This window comes from Thermothielavioides terrestris, chromosome 1 (genome assembly GCF_000226115.1).
Source record: "Thermothielavioides terrestris NRRL 8126 chromosome 1, complete sequence".
Taxonomy (NCBI): Eukaryota; Fungi; Ascomycota; class Sordariomycetes; order Sordariales; family Chaetomiaceae; genus Thermothielavioides; species Thermothielavioides terrestris.
The window spans coordinates 6,396,847-6,412,844 of record NC_016457.1 but is presented as its reverse complement, the minus strand read 5'-3'; the positions used below and the strand labels follow the sequence as shown (position 1 = coordinate 6,412,844).

Here is a 15,998-nt window from a genome sequence, read left to right as displayed (position 1 = left end):
CTGCACTTGGGTTGCGGTGGCGTCCCGCCGTCGCGGAGTGTTTGGGGTGACTTGAATCCGCCGCTGCTCTCACGACTGATGTGGCGTGTCGGCGCAGGATCAGAGGGCAATGAAGCCCATCGGCCGCATTAACACATAACGGTAAGATGCAATAAGACAGCAAAATATTGGCTTCCCTATTGCGATTTACCGCCAGAGAGAAGATTAAAGAGCAAATCTCGAACGGAGATTTCCCAGCAAATCAGGACACATCCCACGAGCATGCTTCTCTCTCCAAGCCCCATGAAACCCATAGCTGGACAGCGTACGCCAACATACCACGCCTGGTAGGTAACGTACCACAGCAAACAGCAACTTGCTTGGTTCCAACACCCGAGACACCCTCATGCATGCACAGCGAGGTGCGCCTGAGACCATGATACTGGCACATTGGCCCAGGTCACACAAACGTGACAAACCCCCTGAACATATCAACAAATTCGGGATCGAACTCGGCGACCCAAGCCGGCTCATCGGGCCTAGAGTGCTGCTTCTCCAGGTTTGTGCCCGTAGCATTGGCCGCAGCTCCTCCATCAGATACCGCCGACACCACATGTTCTGACGGACTGTTGGGGGACGTGTCCGGGCCCAGTTGTGGCACATCGTCGATGAACAGCGAGGAACTTGGATTGTCAACTGGTCTCTGGGACATTGAGATATCTTCGTCGCCAAGATCCTGGTGGGAAACGCCGGCGCCACCAGTTTTGGCGAACTTCTCGGATATCCCCTGATACAGGGCTTCGTCGCTCGCACCTGACTTGAACGCACTAGCTGTGCCGCCGGGGGTGACGGGATGACGTGGTGACAGAGAGTTTTCGAGAAACAGAAAATCGTCATCGTCAAAGGCCTCGCCGTAATCGCCCTGCTGCTCAGCAGAATGTGTCTGGGGTTTTGTCAACGGCGTGGCCGAGATGGGAGCAGTTGTTGCCGTTTGAGAATCCGTTCTCGGTTGGGTAATGCCATCGGCTGAGCTGCCTGCAGCCTTTGGCGCCGGCTTCTTCGACACTTCCGCGTCAGCTCCTGCTCCTGCTCCTTCCGGTAGACCATGCGGACCGGTTTTGAAGATGTCGCCATCATCTTCGTCGATGCCTGAGAGATCGATGCACTCGAGGTCCGCCGTGTTGAAGTCGACATTTTTTCTGGCATTCTCTGGGGCGTCATTGAGACGTTTACATGGCAAGACTAACGTCGTTTGAGTCAATGATGAGGTTGACCCGGATGCGTGAACCTTCTGTCGCTTCGCGGGATTTTGAGTGCCGGATGCAGGACCTTGTGCCGCAGAATGTTGTTGTGGCCTCTTGCTCGGCCCGGATCGGGCCAGGTCAACTGTTCCCTCCATGGCACTCTCGCTTGTCCTCTTCGTTCGCTGTGAAAGACGCCTGCGGGGTTTGTCAAGGCCCTCCCTGCAACAACGATGGTTACAGGGCTTGCCTGACCTCGTAGGCGCTCCTCCGCTGCATGTATGATTGCACTGCCATTTGCCGTTTGGCAACCTGGTGGGCTCCCGGGGTGTGATCTGAGTGGGATCCATCTCGTCTGCATCCTCTTGTGCTGCCAGATGACTGTCGAACTCGTCCGCCGCTTGACTGCCTGAACCCGCCATCTCGCGCAACTCATCCACCGGCGGATATTCCTCGATTCCCTCCTCGGCTGTGACTCTCGCTTCAGCATCTGTTGAGGAGTGTGCAAGAGCCTTCTCAGCCGCCAGAAGTAGATCCGAGTCCTCAATCTCGTCGTTGTCGAGGTACGCGTGACTGTTGGCTCTGGTGCCCCGACTAGAGGCGACCATTGTTGGAGCCCGCCTTTGGGGAAACACCGACGCCGGCAGCTTGTGTTCGACCTTCTTCGACACAACCGTGCCGACGATCTCCTCGCAACTGAATTGGCAAACGAGGTAATCGTTGACATCCCGGAGCGCAACGGAGAATCTCAACTCCAAGCCGGCTTGCGCATCCAGTTTTCTCATACTCCCGCGCCAGAAGTAAACGAGGACCCCATCACTAGTCTCGGCCAGGAAGGTTAGGGCTGGTACTCGATTCAGCCAGTTCGGCGGCCCTTTTCTGTTTAGGTAACGGAGTGTCGCCTTCACCTCGATGACGACGGGCTCCTCCGACCTTGGTTGAAGTCTGTGGCGAACGACAGCGGCTTCCACGTCCAAGCGCGGAAATTTCTCGAGTACTGCTTGCAAATTCTTGCCAAAGGGAGGCTGTCGTGATAACAGGCGCTCAATCTCATCATAATCCTTGTCGGCAAGTTGCAAGACGGTGCGGATGTCCTTGCTTGCGAGCTTCCTCATTCCCACGGGGCCGATGTTCGGAACCTGGGTGAGTTGGGTGGCACGGCCTTCCCACGACTCGGCCGCAAGTGCTCGAGCAAGTTCGAGTGCCGTCTTGGTTCCGACCGAGTCACGATCGTGCCCTTTGCAGTCAATGACGGCGCGAACGAGGCGGTTCAGCCGCTCAAAGACCAACTTCCTCTCCATCGCGAGCTGGCGGCGAACTTTTGCCGCTTCGCTCGAGTCGGGATACTGCACGCATCCGAGGTGAGCCTGGATCATAAGCGAGATCTTGTGTCGCGTCTGAGTTACCGCCTCCTTGACCGGGTACATGATCAAGGGGGACTGGTTGATCTCGCGAAAGATGGGCCTTTCTGCCGGTTTGAAGCGGAACTCCTTGAACTCGGACGCCTGGGACAAGATGGTAATCTGAGCTGGTTAGCATCCGGTGAGGACGACAAAAGCAGAAAGCATCCCACTTACCAAGGCCTCCATGCCGACGCCCCGCGGGATCTGCAGCAGCAGTCGCATGGTGAGGAACTCAACCATGTACTTGGACATTGCCCGGCCGTACTCTGTGCAACGAAACGATTCCTGGTCTGTGACAAGCTCCGCGTCCTGCAGTTGTTTGATGTCGCGCTCACAAATCTCCTCCAGCCCGTCGTCGATTTGAGGCACATTCGTCGACCCGCCGGTGAGCTGATAGTAGTTGGGATTGCGTCTGAGCCTGACGCTCAGAAACGTCCCGCCAAGCCACGTCTTCGCGGATGCCAGATTGTGAATGGTTCCTAAGCAAATCTCCGAGTTGAGGTGCTCAATCAAGTTGAGGTGAAGCGTGCTCTCCAAGACTTCCTGGCCGGAGACCATCTTCTGGTAGCGCTCCTTGTTGGCGGCACGGGTGAGGACGATGGCTGTCGCGCTGTCATCGAACTGTGGCCGACCTGCGCGACCGAGCATCTGCATGACCTCCAAATCGGAGTACTCCTCCAGCCTCTCGTCCGAGAAGCCAACGGTCCCTTTGAGGATGACGGTGTGGCAGGGTAAGTTGACACCCACCGCCAAGGTCGAGGTACAACAGATGACGCCAAGTTGGCCCTTCAAGAAATTCTGTTCGATCGCGGTCCGATCCTGCGCGTCTAGGCCAGCGTGGTGGAACGCTACACCGAACTTGACAATCTCCTGCAGCTCCCTGCTCAGAACTGGCACCCGCTGGGAAGGAACGGGCCACAGCCGATCCCCGTCAGGCCGTCCGGAAGCGAACTCCGCCAGCAATGACGCCGTGCTTTCACACGACTTCCGGGTAAAGCAGAACACGAGAATCGGCTTTTGACGAGTATGGCGGGCAATCAAGCCGGGAAGCTTCTGGTCGAGGAATCTGTCGAAGATGAAATCGTTGCTGTTGCTCTCGAAGCCGTAGACAAACTTTTGAAGCTTCACGGGCCGGAACTCTTCACCAAAGGCCTCCCGGTGAGCGGGCAGTTGCTGGTTCGTGTGGTTGCGGCCCAGCCACCTTGCAATGTCCTCCGAGTTCGGCACGGTTGCGCTCAGGGCGAGGAAGCGGACGTTGGCCCCAATCGTCTTCATCCGGGACACAACGGCCTCAAGGGTAGCGCCGCGAGCATCCTTCAGGATGTGAACCTCATCGATGAGGAACAGTTCCACCACCTGCAGAAGCCTTCGGTGGTCGTGCCACTTGCGGGTGATGGAGTCCCATTTTTCAGGGGTCGTGACAATGATGGAAGCATCACCAACACGCCTCATCTCGGCCTGCGACGTATCGCCGGTCAGCTCGGCACACTTCAAGTTCATGTGGCTGAACTTCTTGTCCCAGTCGCGCGCCCTCTCGGCGCAAAGGGCCTTGGTCGGCGCCTGATAGACGATCTTGAAGTTCTCGTTTCCCCGATCGAGCGCCAACTTGCAAATGGCCAGCTCCAAGATAGCAGTTTTCCCACTCCCCGTCGGGGCAGCGACGACCACGTTGTCGTTTGTGTGGTAGACAACGTCGAAACACTTGGATTGCACAGCGTTGAGGAGCTCGTATGGAAATATGGAACGGAATCTGTCGGGCAGGGCCTGGCGCAAACTGACCAAGGGTATCCCGTGCACAACGGGGGTCGAAGTAGCTTGATCACTGTGAACGGTTGGAGTGGAGGGAATTGGCGACGATGTGTCCATTGGTGATGTGAAGTTTGTTGAGGGAGGCGGAGCATTTTGGCGTCTGCGAGCAATCAACCTCGCTGTCGGACTGGAGCCGCCAGTGCCCGGGAAATGACTTGCGTTTGATCGGCCACTTTGCGAATTCCAAACGTATGGTTCTGCATGTAGTTAGTAACTTTCATGCCCTGCCACATGTCGAAGGTTTCCTGACCGGCCTGGATCGAGGCTGCCCCGGCTTGTCGCGAGTGGTGCCTGTCCCTCGCCAGGTGTGCCGGCTCTTGCAGGAACACGTCCTGGGTATGCGAGATCCGTCGGGCACCTTCCGGCAGCATGGCCGGTCGCAACGATTCGGGTTCTAAACCGGGGCTCGGCAGAATGGTTGCCTCAAAATATGCTCCATATCCGTCGGTGTTGGAGATGTTCGAGCTGCTTGGAGTGGGAAAATATCCGGGGGTTCCTTGCTGGCCGACGGTGCTGCTGACGGGATGGATGCGCAGAGGGTTACGGCCCAGGAGCTCGCGATCTGGGGGGTATCAGTATGTTGAACGGACTATCCAAACGAGAGTGTCAATGAGCATACCGAAGTCGTCCAAGCCATCGTCGTAAGGAGGATCCATCGCGGCCAACAGGGAAGAAGGAGGCGTGGGACGCGGAGCCGAGACAGACCAATTGGTATCGCGAGGGGACGCAGATGACACTGGCGGATACACAGGCAACGCCGATGACGCAGAAGTTCGTCGCGGTCGTAATGTTTCGAGTTTTAGGCAGACATGACAAGAAAATGGCGGGAACCAGAGAGCGGTGGCCTCCATCGCTCCTTCCCTCGCGCAACCTCTCACCCACGCGGCTCCGTTAGGTTCCGAGGCCGACACAAGCCTTCTTGGCGTTCAAATTCGGTCCCCCGGGTTGGGCAATCATGAAGCAGTGCTGGCCCTTGAGGAACAGCGACTTGGGACAAGCCCGATTTGCAAAGCAACGCCTCTCCGCTGTTGGGAGAGTATTCCTCAAACGCCTCCTGCGACGCCGAAGCCACAAAGGGGCTACTGCATACTTCCGACCGGACGACTACACATATTGGAGAGCCTGGCCGGTGAGCAGTAAAGTGAGGGCTGGCCGGCCCCCGTTGGATAATCGGGAAATATGGAACCCGAATCCGGGTCTGGCTGGGCTTAGGCCTTAAGGCCAACTGCAGGCCCAGCTTTCCTTGCCGGTGCACGAGCTTCTGACGTTGTCTCGTTTGTCGCTCACATGGGAGGCTGGGAGTTGGCTCTTGAATGCGGGTAGAGGACCCAGCATCACCATCACTCCTCTACTCGATACCAGCAACTGATGGAGGCCTGCCGGCTGTGCCGCTCGTCTTGGCAGAAACCAGTGTTAAGGAGAAAAGCCAAGAGCACAATCCTCTGCGGCGTGTTCGGCTGCCTTCGCCCGTCAATCACCTGTCCATTCAGGCAGCTCTAAGCCAGCAAGAGCCCACAGAGGTTGCGCCTGCGACTGGCAGCGCGCCGGGTAGGGTCGTCGCTCAGTAGCCGGTGTGGATGTTTGCGTTGCCCAATACATGTTGGGGCCTGGACGGTGGGAAGCCCAAGAACTGGCACGGCGGTCATCCAACGGTTAGAATGGCGAGCCTCGCCAGCGGCCGGAGCTGACATGTCGCTGCGCGGCGGCAGCTTGTCGCTTGGTTGCACCTGCTGCGACGGCTCATGCTCCTTTTACAGGAAATGTTCCCGAGTGTATTGCTGTTCCGCACGGCGAGCAGGGAGGGATGGTTTGAGATGATGGGTGGAGATTGACGGGTGGCTGTTGCGCAGTTTGCTTTCCCGATAAGATCCATTGATGCCATGATGTTGTTGCTTCAGTTTGCTAGAGGATGTAGTTCAAGTTGAGGGTGCGTCACTTGAGACATTGAGGTTTGCTACCTAGGGAACCAATGGGCAAGTACCTGAAGTTTGACACTGACGGGAGTGTTGTCGTTGTGAAATCGACCTAGGTTTGAGAGAAGAACCGCTGATGTACCTGATCAGTTGTAGATCACCAACCCAGTCGCTGCTTCGGATCCTGGGAGATTGAATCAAGGTTACCAGGTAAGTCTTCCCGTAAGTTGCAATGCATGCCGGGGTGGGGTGCACGTCACTAAACGGTCATGATGTCATAGGTGCCACCCATCGCCAACCTCCCAAACGGAACAACCTGCTCGATTGAAAACCAGATAGAGTTTTGTTTGCTACCGACCGTCTTCACCATAAACCTTCCTGCTAGTCTTCTGTCTTCCTCCGAAGAGTAGTGAGATAACAACACGAGTCCAAGATCACCCGCACATCCCGCACCCCAGACTTCAGAATGCAGCTTGCAAGAGCTCATGCTGTGCGCACCGCCTTGCGCCCAGCTTGCCGGCAGCCGCTTCGCCTCCGACCCGCGCATCGGCGGCTGGCCAGCACCGAACCCGGACCGCAGGGCCCGGTAGGTGACAAGGGAACCACCAAGGAGTACAACAAGGACGGCACAGACCCAAAGAAGAACCTCATGTAAGTGCTGCGTGGCCACGTGGAAAACGACGGGAACGCGGCCTTTGTCCTTGCTAACTGGGGCTCAAGGTACCTCGGTCTCGGCGTTGTCGGTCTCGGGGCGGTCTACGCCATGTTTTCGTCCAAGCCGAAGAAAGTGGCCGGCCAGGCGAAGCAGCAGGTTTCAGAGGAAGTGGCGCGCCAGAGGGCCGCTCGTTGATCTTCGCCAAGCTTGGGGGCGCCTTTGTTTCTCCCTGACAGATCCTATGGGCTTAATAGTAGGATAAATTGAGGTGTTTCTGACCCTTTCCATCGCGGATCAGTGTTTTCCTTCATGCCCTATCGACACGGCCCAGGATGCGCCGAGATAGGTCCTCAATATCGTCCCCTCGATCCTTGTTTCTGCGTCATGAGTTAGCCACTTCACCACGGCTAGCTAACCGTTAAATGTCTGTACCTGGGATGGTTGGAGACCAGTCTCTCGCGTACTGCTCGCCATCTTGCCCGTTCTTCCTGTCATTCGCTCTGCTGTGTTCCTGGCCGGGCCGAGCAGTCACACCTTGGCTGCTGTTTGCCATGCTGGTCCTGTGCCAAAGCGACCAGGCGGACTTTGCGTGGATCTCCGTCATGTAGGGCCCAGTGTACGACGTGCCTACCACCAACCGTCATCCATACTAAGTGGAATCACGCCGTCATCATCCTCCTCGCAACCAGAACTGGTCTCGGGCCAAGTAAAGCCTTTTATGCTTTGCAAGACCAGGTCAGCACGGTTGCAAAGCGTCTCTAGCTCTCGCGGGAACCGCCAGCCCCAGAACGAATCTGGGTCTTCGCCATAATATGTGTCGCGGCACACATCAGGAAGCTCCATGATTAGTTGCACCGCCTTGCTGACTGGGAGGACCTTGAACGGGCCGAGGGAGGGCCAGATTCCGAGCTGCGACAATCCGTCCAGGTACAGAGCGATATGGTCGAAAGCGTCCTGGAACCTGCAGTCCTCTCGGCTGATGTCTAGGCATGAGCCAGTCCGGATCCTGTCAAGTGTCTTCAAAACCAAGTAGCCGAGTCTGCCAAGACCACGGGTGATCTGCAGCTCCAAGCAGCCTTCATTGTTTTCGTTTGGTCAGCGGCTGGTCCGGACTGGCGAACTCGCTGTCTCACTTACTCCAGACTTCCTCGGGGAGGTGGGCCATGAGCTCGTACTGCTTCCATGTCTCGGCGAAATTGGGCGGCACGTCCTTCGCGAAAGCGGCAGACACTGCCGGCAGGTTCGGGGACCGGAAGCGGTACGCGGCGAGGATGCCATAGCCCATGTCGCGCAGTTTGTTAAAATAATCGAGAGGAAAGCGGTCGACATCGCACCACGATCGAATCCACGGCATCAGGGCGGCGTGGAAGTTATATTTGTCTGACTGGACCGCGATCCTCGCGATCATCTCGGCGGTCAGACTTGCCTCAAACCGGTCGGCCTTGAAGTGGATGCTGCTGAGGATGAACTCCATGGCCAAGACGTCGTCTTCCTCCAAATAGATTGTCGGAGGCAAGGAGGTTTCGCCCCCGGCGATTGCACCCTGGGCGGCCCGGGCTTCTCGTAGCTGTCGGCCTTCCTTGAAGTTTGGCCCGAGCATCTTGGCGAAAACCGGTGATGCCGCCACGAGGATGGATGACGAAACAAGAAAATGGCGGTGCTGGGAGTGGTTGCGTCTTCCACGACGAGGATGAGATCGCCCTCGTCGTGCAAGCGGATGGTCGTGTGCTGGTTTGTGAAATTCACTGTTGGCAAGAGACGAAGGTTGCTACGGTTTGACTACTAAGAGAGGAAAGCAGAGCAGGAGGAGAGAGGTGGCTTTATAGCTGCCGAGTTGTCCTTGCTGCTAGGCCATGATGCAGATGCAAATTGTGATGCGCACATGAATAAACTTTGATTGAGGAAGGAAGAGAAAAATGTTGCTGAAAAGAATACCAATAGAGAAGAATAGAGCGAGACTCATGATGACTGGTAATTATACAAGACCCTTGACTGTGCCACGCCCCAGTAAGTGGTGAAGCGAAGCTTGAAAGGGCCGAGGCCGATGCGATCGCCACCCGTAGCCTACTGTAGCCGACGACCACCCGAGCTAGCTAGCTGGGAGAGAGGAAAAAAAAAAAAAAAAAAAAAAAAAAAAAAAAAAAAAAAACCCCTAACCACTAACCCAGGTGGTTGAACCGGCTCGCAGTGGTCGACCGGCTCGCAGTGGTTGAACCGTCGAACCGGCTCGCAGTGGTCGAACCGTCGAACCGGCTCGCAGTGGTCGAACCGTCGAACCGGCTCGCAGTGGTCGAACCGTCGAACCGGCTCGCAGTGGTCGACCGGCTCGCAGTGGTCAAACCCTTGCAGTGGCTAAGCTACACCGCTACACCACCATGACGTCAACGTCGCCCTCGATAGCGCCTACCACACTACGTTCTCGAGATACGTTAAGCGGCTGTCGATGACCCGACATATGCCGCAAGCCGACGACGCAGTAAGTACCTAGATATCACCATTCTGCGTCGTTCTAGGATCGGCACTGTGAGGAGACATTGCTAAAAGGGGGAAAGATGGAGAAAAAGATCGGGGACATCTCTACCGCCAAGACACGGCATAGCTGTGGCATCCAATCCACGTACGAGAAACTCTGTCGAAAAGGCCTGGTAAATGAACCGAAGCCTCCTTCCTCGCTTCCTCTGTGTACACAGTACACATTCGAAAGGCATCGTCATTGAAGCTTCGCTTCAATCATGTGCTCCTGAATAGGCATTCGTTCTTATTCACGTTATATTCATGTTCTCATTCACATTCTCATTCACAGTTTATTCTTGCTTGTGAAAGACAATAGTATATGAAGAAAATGCGTCGGCCGGTTTTAAGGGGCATGAGACGGCATCCAACCTTCAAGTAAAATCATTCGGGCATTTCAAACTTGACGCAAGTCTTGAGGTGCGATCCTTGGACCGGGCAATCAGTTGGCTACTCTCAAGAAAGATGGTGACGGGTGACAGTAAACAAACGTCAGGGTTTGGGTCATTTCTTGGCCCTTGTGGAGGGAACAATGGCTGGCCCGTGCTGCCAAGCCCAGTCCCCGGCCAGGGCCGCGTCCGGAACCTCATGGGGTTGGCTTCCATAAGGTAGGTACAGGTACTTGAGCACACACACCAAACAGTTACCGTGTGCTGTTGGGAATCAGGGTTTGTTCGCGATTGACAGCGCTGTTGCTTGACTATTGTAGTTCCGCAATCGCAGTCGCCGGCCACCTATTCTAGCATAGAACAATCCAGTGCCCACGGTACGGCGTTGGTTGTGATCCTCGTGCGGCGCATCGTGTTTCCGGCCAACAGACCAGGCCATTGTCTGAGTGAAGCGAAAGCTTAAGGTACTCTGCAATATCCAAGAATGAGTAATTCGTGATTTGTTGGAAATCAGTGCTTTGGGCTGCTGGACAACGCTGTGCCCCAACCTCAACAGCTCCACCTAATCTTGAAGACGCTTGTCTTCCGGCGGCTTGCTGTTGAACGAACTCCAACCCTTGGATGCGCACACGCACGCGACTCCAGAGGTACATACTGTGGTAGTGCTGAGTAACGACTGCGCCGCTCAATGTCAGTATCCGTGCGGCGGCGAGTCACCCCTGGGTCGAGGCGGCAGGAGCCAGCCAACCAACACGCGACCGTGCATTGGCACCGGCAATTTTTGGGCCGGTGACGTCGCTGATAAACAGGCTCTTCGGCAAACCCCAGATTTTGCGGCCACTTTCGGCTGAGATTGCCTCTGACGCCTGCCTTAATTATCCACGCTCCACGACGCCGCCAATTCTAACTGCTTACCTTAGCGAAGCAAGGACTAGACCCGCCTTCTTTCAAGCCGCCAGCGACTCTCAGATCGATGCGCGCAACATGGCAGCCCACAGCCCCAAGATGGCCACGGGGCCAACGCTGCTCGGCATGCCTCTGAAGCAGGCGTCTCTACTCACAGTATGCACTCGCCTCGACCTCGGAAGAGAGATTCGGTCGACAGTCAGAGCCGCTAACTGTTGGGCTGCAGTTAATGTTACAGAACTCCGTGCTGATCTTGGTGAGTCGCCTCTGCCTTCTGGCGACTGGCATCGCTGGCATCGCTGACGACGCGGTCCCCCGCCCCCTTTAGATCATGCACTACTCGCGAATAATGAGGCCGCCCGGCGACCACCGCTACTTCGCCTCGACCGCCGTCCTCCTAAACGAGATCATCAAGCTTGCGATATCCCTAACGCTGTCGATGCACGAGGTCTCGAGGAGTCTGGCGCCGCAAACACCCGTGGCTGTGCTGTTCGAACAAATATACAACTCGGTCTTCTCCGGGGATAGCTGGAAGCTGGCGATCCCAGCGGTGTTGTACACACTGGAGAATAACCTGCAGTATGTTGCGTTGAGCAACTTGGATGCTGTCCAGTTCCAAGTGCTCTACCAGCTGAAGGTAGGGCCTTCCCCGCTGGCCTGGTCGCTTTTTTGTGGTAATGACAAGGTTGGCTGACTTCCAACCCCGACAGATCCTAACGACAGCGGCCTTCATGATCCTGCTTCTTGGCCGCACGCTTGGTGCCAGGCGCTGGCTCGCCCTTATCATCCTCACCGTCGGCGTCTCGGTCGTCTCCCTGCCCTCATCGGGCTCGAAAGAGCGCACCCTGGATATCCACGATTTCAGCGACCACTTCTTCCCCCGATCCGTACACGAGTTGGGGCAGATGGCTGGTGACGTGGCAGAGGCGGCTGGGGAGGCCACGAAGCGGGGTCTGGACGGTCTGGTGAACGAGCTGACTCGGCGGTCTGCAACATACGAGGGGATTGCAGACGACTTGGACGGGAGCCCCAAGATGAACTACTCCGTCGGGCTCACCGCGGTCTTGGTCGCTGCGGTTGTGTCTGGTTTGACAGGCGTGTACTTCGAGAAGCTGCTCAAGGACTCGAGCTCGCCTGTCTCAGTCTGGACAAGGAACATTCAGCTGTCCTTCTACTCGCTTTTTCCCGCACTTATTGTCGGCGTGATCATCAACGACGGGGAGGAGATTGCCAAGCACGGCTTCTTCGACGGCTACAACGGCATTGTCTGGACAGCCATCGTGTTCCAGGCCATTGGTGGCCTCCTGTCCTCGCTGTGCATCAACTACGCCGACAACATCGCCAAGAACTTTGCCACCAGCATCAGCATCGTCATCAGCTTCCTGTTCAGCGTCGTCTTCTTCGACTTCCAGGTTTCTCTCTCGGTACGTTCCATCCAACAACCCCCCTTTCACCCCCTAACCCTCCCCACACCCGCACACAGAAACCCGCTTTACTTACACCGCTCCCCCAGTTCGTGCTCGGCACCGCGCTCGTCCTGGCCGCGACGTACCTGTACAGCCTGCCCGAGCGGAAGCGCGCCCGCCCGCCGCCGATCAACATTGTCAGCTACGAGAAGACCACCGTCGAGGGGACGCCGCGCTACATCGACCAGGACCGGCTGATGGTCAACAACCCGCTGGACGCCGCGCGCGGTGCCGGCCTGTCCACCTCCCGGCCCTCGTCGCCGCTGATGTTCCACGAGCGGGTTCCGTCGACTAGGGGGCAGAAGAACCACGATTGAAGGGCATCTCGCGCGTTTCGAAGGCGATGGACTCTTCAACATCGTGGCATGGCATGGTGTGGGTAATATGCAACGGGCCAGGGGGTCCCTTGGCCGCGGACGGTCCGGATGGGTGGAGAAATGTGTTTTGGTGTTGCGTGGGAAAATGTCATGTTTATTGCTGAGGGTCCAGTAATGACGACAGGGAAGCATCTGTACACGGCCGGACAGGAGCATGGCGGCCCCCGGTTTGGGGCCGTCGGGGTTGGGGGGAGGCGTTACAACGGAACGTACAATCCGGTGTTGGAAAGAGCCGCGCGAGCGCTCTGGTCGGTTGAATAGACGGTCAGGAGGGCGGGCGGCGGTTCGTGTGTGTGTGTGCATGGTTCTGGGATAAGGGTAGTTGTTATTATCGCATTGGCTGTGGTTGGCTCTCCGGCGGGGCGATGGGAGGAGTGAAGCTCTTCAATGGCCTCACATAGAAGGCATCAGTCTGAACGCCAAGCTGGTAGCCTGCACCAGATAGTACTTAGTTGTAAAACAGGCTTGCGGAAGCATTCCAGGCTTGCGCCTGGGGATCGGGCTTTGGCATGACGGGCTGCTGAAGACACGAAGACGGAGGCACCCTCCAGCTCTCTCACATTGAGGACAGCGCGGCAGCTGCATCTCTGGCTCACTAGTCAGGTTTCAGATGTGTGCTTTGGCGGGAACATGGTTTTGTCTCGTCGCCAGGAAGCCGAGCCTGTTCTCTGCTGCTAGATTGATCATGCTTGAGCGTAGGTCCTTGAACAAGGGGGGGCGGGGGAAGGGGGGGAGGGAGAGCGGAAGAGAAGGCATACGAGCCGCAGCACCCTCCCGCAGAGCACGGTTGCTCATCCAGATGATGGGAGATCACAAGGACAAGGTGGACGGGAGTTGAAGGACGCTGGTAGCATACTGTAGAAATTATAGGGCTCGAGCGTCGGTTTACCGTCTGTGTGCATGCCACCCAAGAGGAAGCAAGCAGGTGACGGAGGGATCTTGGGTTGCAACTTGTGTACGGATTACTCCGTACTGCGGTACGACATCGCCGAATGATCCCCGCAACTGGCTGGGGTCCGATGTCCAATGCCACGAACGGCCCAGTTCGGCAAACTTCCGGGGCCCCTCAGGGAGGGAAACACACCCCTGCACGCGATGTTGCCACTGTTGAGTTTGGTCACCCACTCCAACTTGCTCCGCAACTCAGTTCGTTTTCGGGACCGAAGGGTTGGCGCATGGCGATATTGGTAGCGGCGGAAGTCGCAAGACGGCGGAACGCATGAAGTTCACTGCTGCTGTGAAACCCTCGCATGGTGAGTGGCGGGGCTTGGTGTGTTAGTGACTGGGGACGGAGTACTGTGTATGTAAGATCACCGGGCCGCGGGGAAACAAACAAGCGGGAAACAAAAAGGCGGCTCCGGCAGCAAGCACACAGCAACAAAGCGGCGCCGAGTCCCTCGCCAAAGCAATTCGAAGCTCAAACTTCGCCCCGGGAACATGCAAACCATTGGCTGTATCGAGTGTAAGACATGGGCCTCACGGACCACGTCGAGAGCCTCTGGAACTGCCGATCATCACTATCGAGCCGCTCACGCTGTCAGGCTGCTTGGTTGGTGATCCGCAATCGCGGGGAGGCCCGTGCGGTTGGGTAAACTGGAAGTTGCCGAGCCAGCGATCACGATCGCCAGCATGGTGCGAGGCCTTGAGATTGAAAGACGACGCACGGTGGAGCAGGTGGCACTGATGCACAGCGGCTTGAGCGTGGCTGCATGCTATCATCTCGAAAGGTGATCTGATCGCAGATCCTCCGGAAATTTTCTCAGGTTAGCGGAATTTCGTGTTTGTTGGGAGCGGGGTGAAACAGTGAAACAGCAAGACGGCGAAATTGAACATCTCCGTCTGGAAAGCACGCTGAAAGCCTATCGCCAAGGACGAGCCGCATGCGACGCCCGGAATTTGGGCCAACAAAACGTGGGAAGACCAAAATTGATGATTGATGAGAGGTGGACAGGAAGGAACTGCCGGCTTGGAAAACCTGGCCGTGCATCAGACCCCTGCTGGGCAAGTCCGATTGCCGCCCCTGAAGGTGCGCCTCACGTAACTCCCGTCAGGTAACGTTACTGATTAAATTCCAGGTTCCAGGTTAGTGTAAGGAATACACTAACTGCAGAATACCCAAATTCCATCAGTACGGAATATATACAGTAGTGTACACCAACTTGCTCCAAGTCCCGACATCACCGACCAGTAACGGAGTAAAGTGAGAGCCTCGAAGTCTGGCCGCCTGTCATGTGACCTGCCCTTCGCCCTTGCCCCGGTCTCTCCCATCCTTAGGAGGTGGACGTTAAAGAGGTCCCGCCAAGACTAATTTCGGCCAATTGTCGGCAATGTTTTTACAACGTTATTACGTAGCCACTATCGCCAAGGCGTTTGCTCTATCGCCAAAGGTTAGTTCACCGAGGGTACAGGGGGCGGCGCTACCCCCCCGCTAGTTAGGGTTTAGGTTAAAGTCAGGATATAGGTTATAGTTAGAGTATAGGTTATCCTCGTTTTCTTTTTTTTTTTTTTTCGATTTGGTTGAGGTATTATAAAGTTGTTGTTGCGAGTCTTCGCGGTTTTACATTGTTGATGTTGCTCTAAGTCGTGGCGGTCCCGCTTACCCTTGGCGATTTGTAATTACTTGTAAGCGGCAACCTCCGAAATTAGTCTTGGCGGGACCTCTTTAACGACGACCCCGTGGGATGGTCGTCGATATCTCGCCAGTTGCACCCCAACCTTTAGCGTACCTACCTAGTGTCGCGCACCTGCATGGCGATCGCTGGGCTGGTGGTTTGGCTCGCACTTCGGCGACTGGGGACTCTCAACAAGAGATTGCTGGCGATCACCGGGTCTGCGCTGCTCTGAGTTGCTCGCTTCCCTCCGCAAAATGTAACTCCGACGGCCACGCTGGAATGAGACACGATGATCGATCGCTGTTTTCTCCAGTCAACGCTCTTCCGCGCCGCCACAGCCGAACATGTTTGCACTCCGTCCGGTGTACGGAAGAGTTCGATGACGTTCTTCCCTGAGCTGCCGAGACACGTCCCATTGACCCAGCTTTTCTTGCGCATTTGCTTGCTGCGTGCGAATTTTCGCGGAGACGCAGACGGCGGGCAGGGGTGTTGGCCATCCCGGCCCGTGAGCAACAAGGGGTGCGCTTGCACCAGCATGGGTCGGGGGGTCAACTGACGGGTGATAACCACGGATCCGAAGTTACTCCATGTCCATGGGCCGCGCGACCTGACCTGATATGCCGTGTCACAATGCGAGTCGGCATCCAATTGCTGTCGGCATTGCGCCCGTCTCGGCCTATGGCTCCGTGGTGCCCTGCTGTTCTCAATGTCAGATGTCGACACAACCCCCGCTCTCA

General features: G+C 56.6%; 4 protein-coding genes across 4 annotated transcripts; 2 read left to right on the top strand and 2 right to left on the bottom strand.

The window, feature by feature from the left end:
- Window positions 1-439: 439 nt before the first annotated feature.
- THITE_2141865 (uncharacterized protein) lies at window positions 440-5,088 on the bottom strand (the record flags this gene model as incomplete). Its single annotated transcript, XM_003650139.1, has 4 exons — window positions 440-2,743; window positions 2,798-4,586; window positions 4,942-4,945; window positions 5,052-5,088. The coding sequence occupies 4 exons, from the start codon at window positions 5,086-5,088 to the stop codon at window positions 440-442; spliced, it is 4,134 nt and encodes a 1,377-aa protein (XP_003650187.1).
- Window positions 5,089-6,671: 1,583 nt separating this feature from the next.
- On the top strand, window positions 6,672-7,386 carry THITE_2109450 (uncharacterized protein). The gene is made up of 2 exons (XM_003650138.1): window positions 6,672-6,996; window positions 7,066-7,386. Exons 1-2 carry the CDS (start codon window positions 6,812-6,814, stop codon window positions 7,193-7,195), a joined length of 315 nt encoding a protein of 104 aa, XP_003650186.1. The 5' UTR covers window positions 6,672-6,811; the 3' UTR covers window positions 7,196-7,386.
- Window positions 7,387-8,129: 743 nt separating this feature from the next.
- On the bottom strand, window positions 8,130-8,651 carry THITE_2040826 (uncharacterized protein; the record flags this gene model as incomplete). The annotated part of the gene is made up of 1 exon (XM_003650137.1): window positions 8,130-8,651. A coding segment is annotated over one exon (522 nt), but the record flags the coding sequence as incomplete, so codon positions are not given.
- Window positions 8,652-10,660: 2,009 nt separating this feature from the next.
- On the top strand, window positions 10,661-12,696 carry THITE_2109446 (uncharacterized protein). The gene is made up of 5 exons (XM_003650136.1): window positions 10,661-10,962; window positions 11,033-11,062; window positions 11,135-11,443; window positions 11,517-12,230; window positions 12,320-12,696. Exons 1-5 carry the CDS (start codon window positions 10,906-10,908, stop codon window positions 12,587-12,589), a joined length of 1,380 nt encoding a protein of 459 aa, XP_003650184.1. The 5' UTR covers window positions 10,661-10,905; the 3' UTR covers window positions 12,590-12,696.
- The last annotated feature ends 3,302 nt before the right edge of the window (window positions 12,697-15,998 follow it).